The sequence below is a fragment of the Populus nigra genome, chromosome 12, assembly GCF_951802175.1.
Source record: "Populus nigra chromosome 12, ddPopNigr1.1, whole genome shotgun sequence".
Lineage (NCBI taxonomy): Eukaryota > Viridiplantae > Streptophyta > Magnoliopsida > Malpighiales > Salicaceae > Populus > Populus nigra.
This window is the reverse complement of record NC_084863.1, coordinates 4,144,135-4,151,523: the sequence shown is the minus strand read 5'-3', so window position 1 is coordinate 4,151,523 and position 7,389 is coordinate 4,144,135. Positions and strand designations below refer to the sequence as shown.

General features: G+C 29.6%; 1 protein-coding gene across 1 annotated transcript; it reads right to left on the bottom strand.

Annotated features, from left to right (window-relative positions):
• Positions 1–5,351: 5,351 nt before the first annotated feature.
• On the bottom strand, positions 5,352–7,389 carry LOC133669368 (NAC transcription factor 47-like). The gene is made up of 3 exons (XM_062089468.1): positions 7,003–7,389; positions 6,471–6,799; positions 5,352–6,288 (listed from the first exon to the last, which is right to left on the bottom strand). The coding sequence occupies exons 1-3, from the start codon at positions 7,163–7,165 to the stop codon at positions 5,701–5,703; spliced, it is 1,080 nt and encodes a 359-aa protein (XP_061945452.1). The 5' UTR covers positions 7,166–7,389; the 3' UTR covers positions 5,352–5,700.

Sequence of the window (7,389 nt, the reverse complement as noted above, 5' to 3'; positions counted from 1 at the left end):
GGGGGCTTGAATGGGTAGTCTTGCCTTGAAATATCTTGATTTTATTTCTTTCTTGTCTCCTGTTATTTGAAAACCTGTAATTTGATATGATAAATGATGATATACATAATACATAAATAAAATGGAATTATAAAGAAAGGATATAAAATGCTCAAGAGTGTCTTTAAAGGATATAAAACAAAAATTATAATGCCACAATGATATATTCAATCAAAAAATCATTGTAACCTATCGGTAAAAAATATTATATCAACACGTATTTTTATATTTGTTAATTTTCTGATAGTGTTAATTAAAATTTTTAATTATTATTTTTTTTTGATTCACGTAGGGTGTCCGGGCCAGCTTGCGCGCACCACGACTATTCCCCACGGCCCACTGGACATCTTGCAAGCCCAGGGGCAGGTTAGGCACCGCGGGGGTGACAGGTGTACACATAGAGGGTCGAACCCGAGACGGGGACGGAACAAGTCACACGGTTGACCACAGCAGCTAGACCCTCAAGTGTGATTTTTATTTTAATTATTATAAAACCAAGTGATAATTTTTATTTTTATTTTTAGCCTGTTAATTCTATCAATTTCTAATCAGCTTGCTAAAAAATAATTTATTAATCAATTAAGCGTTTAAAAAACTAAAAACTGCCAGATTATAGATGTTGATTGAAGTGTTCTTAGCTTCTTAGAGTTTCTCACTTATTTGCAATGATTTATTGATTTGAGGCTACTAAGGACGTTCTATTATAACTCTCTATATGTCATATCATATAAAAGTGATACCAGAGGGTATATGTTGAAAATGTATTAAATAAATAAATAAATAATATTTTTATTTTTACTAAATTGAATAATAAACATATGAACGCACGTGCCATATCCAGTAATTAGGGAGTAAAACGGCGACGCATGAAAATGTTCGTAAAAAAATAAGAGAAAAAAAAAGAAAAAAATATAAGACTCTTCAAGCAAAAACAAAAGAGCCAACCAAATAATTCTTAAGAGGACTGACAACCCTGCAAAAAAGTCATGACTCCTAATCCCTGCATGGTCCATGTTTAGCTAGAGCATCAAACAATACATAGCTCACAATTTAAATCATGAGAGTTAAATAACATGATAAAAAAAATTAAAAGGATTATAAAGTTTTTTATTTAAAAAAACTCGTAACTTGATTTATTAATTAAATCTAAAGCATCTAATCTAAAAAAATCATGAAGTATAATTCTTAATCAATCAAATATTGAAAGATGAAATTGAAAAAAATAATTTAATTATACAAAAGAATTTAAAAAAACATAGCAATTAAAAGAATAAGGATCAAAATTAAAATACAAAATAAATTTTATATTTAATTGAAGGGTGAAATAAAAAAAATCAATGTAGTAAAAAGAAAAAAAAAATTAAGAAAAATAATGATCAAAATTGACATAATAAAACAATGTTGTAATTAAAGGGTGAAATTGAAAAGAATAATAAATTTTACAAAAATACCAAGAAAAAAATTAGATATCAAAATAATGAGAATCAAATTTGAAAAATAATACCATTAATCTGAATTGAATGATGAAATTGAAAACTATTAAAACTTTTACAAAAGTGCTAAGGATAAAAATTAGAAACCCAAGGAATGAGTATCACATTGGACAATATAATATTTGGTAATTTAGAATAAAAAATGAAATTAAAAACAAATAAAATTTTTATAGAAGAATCAAGACAAAAAATTAGTAATTAAAAAAATAAAAACTGAAATTGAAATGTTCACAATCAAGAAAGCCAAGCTATAAATATTTAGAAAAAAGAGAGAAAAAAAAAGGACCATTGATACAAAACTTACTATCAAGAGAGACATGCATCACACCAATACGGAGAGGAGATTATGACAATTCTAATGACAAGTTAAAATGATATTTTTTGATGCTGGTAAACATTGCAAGCTTTACCTGAAGGGTACAACTTTTTTGTCTTTTTATTTAGCTAAATACATAATCGCCCCTAAGCTCCCCTTGATCTCAAGTATATTTTTTTTAAGGGTATTTTTGTAGTTTTAGTACTCATTTAAATGGTTTATTATTTTTATATTTGTGCAAATACTAAAGTGTCCCTCAACTTTAATTATAATAGCAAAAAAATCATTGTAAAAATATAAAACATCCTGTTTAATTTTTTTTGCTTTCATATTTATTTATTTATAATTAATATAGAAATGACAAATGAGCAATGTTAAAGAATTTCGACGTCCTTAAAAGTCAATGTTAACTTTTATAGATCGATGGAGGAGTTTAACCGTTGTACACTGTTTTAATAAACAATGTTTTCTAATGCAAAGCTACAATAATTTTCACGGTTTTAATAACCGCTGTCCGTATATATATATATATATATATACCAAACACATAGTTTATGGTCCTACCTAAAATTATATATTGTTCGTGGCGTAATATATAAGACTAAATCAATTCTTTATTTTCTCAATATAGTTACTTAGTCACAAACCACTAAAATTAATATATTCATTAAAAATATATTCTTGAAGTCTAACTTAAAAACTAATATAATATATATATCAAGACGATGATATAATTAAATTCTTCCAGCCTAACTTAAAAAATATATAAGGTAGTGCATAATAAAAATATCACCTGAAGTACAAATTTAATTTAATTTTTTTAAAATCTCGTTTCAAAATGATTCTCGAACGTAAAGTAATATTTTTTTATTAGCGAAAAGTCTAAGTTTAATTTGTTAAATGGTATAAAGAGTAAAATATACCTTTTTATTAAGAAAAAAAGGGTTGCATCGAGACATCGTGATTAGACATCGTGATTGATAAACTCAGGTCGCATATTTTTTTTTTAATTAATTCTTAGACCTTTCAAAAACATTATCATAAAGTTACGGTCCAAGTATTAATTTTTCCGAGTCCAAAACAATAGGCGCCAAACTTCATTTTTCCTGCTATGTTTAGGGTAATTTCTAACTAGCTAGCTTTCATACATTAATTATTAATTCAATATATAATCATTTTAATATTTAAAAATAAATATAATCTAATATACCACCATATTAACATTTAAAATAAATCTCGTTCTATATATATATATATATATTGTATTTTGAATTGATGATTAATTTTTGTTATTATAAAATGTTATTATAAGAAAGTGCTCCAATCCAACAATCCTCGTTACAAATGAATGACACTAGATAGTTGGTAAAGCTATGCTGTAGATAAAATTATTATTTTTTTATCATAAAATAAAAACACAACGTGTGCCTAATGTTTTTTTGAATAAAAAAAATAAAATTATGTGGAAGTTTACCTAGTCAACTTGATATGTTTAAAGGTAATTTAAATGATTAATAAAAATATAATTTGACTAAAATAAATTTAAAATGATATCATTTAAAAAATAAAAAAATATTAAGAGAACAACATATTGGATCGACTTGAGTGAACCCGAGTTAACCTTCTAAATCTATAACTCGAGTCATGAAATCATGATAATCTCATATAAACAAATCAAAACAAATTATGATGCCTAATTCTCAATCAACCCAATGTTTAAAGCTGAAAATACATTTTTTTTAAAAAGAACACAAAAAACAACTTGAGTCAACTCGGTTAACCCACCAAACCTATAACCCGAGTCATAAGACAGGGATAAACCCATAAAAAGTGAATCAGAAAAATTATGAAGCTGAATTCCCAAAAAACTCAGTGTAGAATAATGAAATTAAAAAATTTTCAATCCAAAACAAGGAAACAATAAAACAATATTTGGGTTAACTTGTAAAAATTATAACTTGAGTTATGAGATCGAGATAATTTTATAGAAAACAAATCAAAATAAATGATAAAGTCTAATTGCTAATCAACTTTGTATTGAAGATATTTAAGGATGAAACTGGAAAAAAAATAATCAATTAAATTTTTTTTTTGAGTCAATTAGGTTAATCCGTAAAACTCGTAATATCCATCGTGAGACTAAAATAACCACATAAAAAATAAATCATAATAAATATTTTTAAAAATAGATTTTAAAATAATAAAAAATGTTTGGTGCCATCTCTTTAGTTGTTGTTAATTAATATTTAAATGAGGTGAGGTTTTGAAAAGGCATTCAAAAATACCAAACACAACTTTAATCGATCAAATCCAATATATACTCAGTACTATCACATGCATGAAGCTATGAATCACCGCCAAACAAATGTTTATGTACTCTGAACACATTAAAACCTTTCTCTAGTTCAATGCATCTGGATACACACACACTCACTCACACTTTTGACTTTTGTATGTTAAATGCTTGTTATTTTCTATTTGAATGCTGTCAACAAAACTGGCTGGATATTCTTTCAATCTCCCGTACTCAGCATTTTGGAATCTACAACGTGCCTATATATATATATATATATATATATATATATATATATATATATATATATATATATATATATATGTGGAGGAAAATATGAAGCTGTTTAAACTATCCTTTGTTTTTGATGAACATGAAAAAAAAATTGCTGGACGGCTCCGATTAATAAAACCTTTGTTTCTTTGTACCCTCTTGATTTTAGCAGAAAACGGAGTCAAACAATGATTGGATTGAATATTTGGAGAGGTGAAATGTTTTATGAGATAATAAAAAAACATCAGATAAAAAAAATAATTTAAACAATAATTAAATTCTTCATTAAACTGATAAAAAAAATAAGAGATTTTGTTGATGCAAAACGTTTATTCAAGTTATTATGAAAAGTACTGAATATGGAAAGTGTAACATATATATATCCTTACTAAATTTCCTATTAATTATTTTTTTTAGTTAACGTGAGTGTTTGGGTCAGCTTTCGTGCACCTCGACTAATCTCACGGGCCCTGAAATTAACAACCATGTAAGCCTCCAGTGGCCATCATATAAGCAATCACAGGGCTCGAACCTGAGACCACAGAAAAAACAAACCTCTTAGTCTCAAGCTCTTATCACTGAGTCACGATTTAAATGGTTAATTTCCTATTAATTATTCCCCTTGAGTATCTTTGCTTATATTTGATATTCTTTTATTATGCAAAACTCATCAATTATGTAACTATATAAATATCAAAACACTTTATCATGTAATTATTTTACCCTCTTGATTTTGTAGTTGATATATATATATTGTAATAATTTTAAAATATTTGCAAGTTTAAAAACATCACCAGTACTTGTCTTTTCATAGACATATTTATAAACAAATAGTAATATATATGTATTTGGGAAGCGACAAAAAAATAAAGTAAGTGATGTAATGTAAGGATCAAGAAATTCGGTGTGGAAGATTAAATTTATTCCAAGACAAAAATAAAAATAAAAAGTAGCAATCACATATATTTCAAAGCAGAAACCAATCCATTTGATCTGCGAATGCAATCATTGTACAATCTTCTCTACAAAAATCATGTATGATTCCAAAATGACAACTCCCCCTTTCTGTCTTTTTCTTTGTCAAACTCATCCATGACTATCAACATAGGCATCTTCTTCTTCTTTTTATACCATATCAAGTAGTTGTTTGTCACTTTGTAAGACAAAAAAATCAGACCCCCACACGCATCTAATGGTAATAATCCTTAATGCTACTTGTTTTCTCACATAAATGTTGTTGTTTTTTTTAATTTTAAATTCCCTTTTTCTCTCGAGGACCCTTCATTTTAACCTAGAAATTGAAGATGTGGGCTCAAAAGCAATTGCTGGTCCAAGAATGGCTGGCTTACGAAATTGTATTGACCCATATCAGTCTGAGTATTATTGTTGGTGTTAGTGAAACTGCAAGAGTTTATGAACTTTTTTGATGGGTGCAGCAAGTCCTCTTCAATGTGTGGAAGCTGGCGCTTGAGTTTATTCTCCTGCATGTTTGGCATTGAAGTGTTCAACTGAGGTAACTTCTGAAGAAAGGAACCGCTGCTTGTGCTGTTACTGAAGAAAGGTTGGTCCAACTGTGTTGCAGTACTATTCAATGTAGGATTTGACTCAAACCCTGTTGGATTGAATGGGGTATCTGCCAGGAAACTACTCCACATGGAAGAGTCCATGGCATCGAACAAGTTGGAGAAAGAACAAGATTTCTGGGACATGAGATTATTCTTGTTGCTTATGGGTAAAAGGGTTTCTTGGACAAATTGTTGTTGTTGTTGTTCTTCTTCTTCTTCTTGGTTATGTTCACTGGATATTAATTCCCTTGGAGATGAAGTCAAGGCATGGGATTTCTTGTAAATCCGGCAAAGAACCCAATCATCTAACTGCAAAACCAAAAACAACTAGTAAGACAACTCAAGCTAGGTGGGGCATAAGCTAAAATTGACTTGCCCAAAAACTATGACGTCCTTGAAAAAATATCTTAAATCATAACAGAGACAATTCCTTGCAGACACTAATAACTAATAAGAGTACAACTTGCAATATAATTGTTAATTACGCTTACCCTCATGGATGAATCTTTTGGCTTCATGGATTTGTTGTTGTTGTTGCAGGCGGGGTTATCTGCTAGGCGATACTCATGCATGATCCAATTAGTCTTGACACCCTTTGGAGGCTTTCCCTTGTAGAAAACAAGAGCCTTTTTAACTCCAATGTTCTCTTGCCCTCCAACCACACCTCCTGGTGCCATTGTTGATGCCATTATGATTTTGTCTGTCCCAGTTGCCTTCCAATATCCAGATGCAGCTGCTCTGTTAGGCCTTGCTCCATTGGGGTACTTGCGATCTCTAGGACTGAAAAAGTACCACTCTTTCTCCCCCAAGGAAGCTTTAGCTGATATAAAATTAACACAAACCGAACACAAGTCCCTAATTAGTAACATGTAATCTGAAAGAGCACAGGCCACTTGTTTTTTAGACTTCAATTGGTTTTAGATATTTTGACATATAATATTTTAAAGTAAATGACATAAGAAAGCGTATAATATAGAAAACAAATTAAGCATGGTGTTCTAGGGTATAGGATAAAAAAGAAACCTGGCAAGTCCCACGGATCAAACTTATAGATGTCAACATCTGCTATGATAGACACAGGAAACGGTGTGGATGCCAACTTCTTCTTAAGGTAATGGAGGATGAGCTCCTCATCTGTCGGGTGGAACCTAAACCCTGGGGGCAAGCTTGATTGTGGGTTCTTCATGCTAATCTAAGATTAGAATAATGGACCGCGCAAAATAATAAATAAGATCAGTCTAGGTTGAAGATATATTTTGATATCGATATCAATATATATATCAGAGAAGAGAAGAAGAAGAAGAAACGATTGAACAAGCTGGGAAAGAAGCCTAGAGGTCTTCTAACTCTTAAGCTAGGTTTCGATGAGCAAACAAGCTACGAGAGAGAGAGGGAGGGAGAAGGAGATTG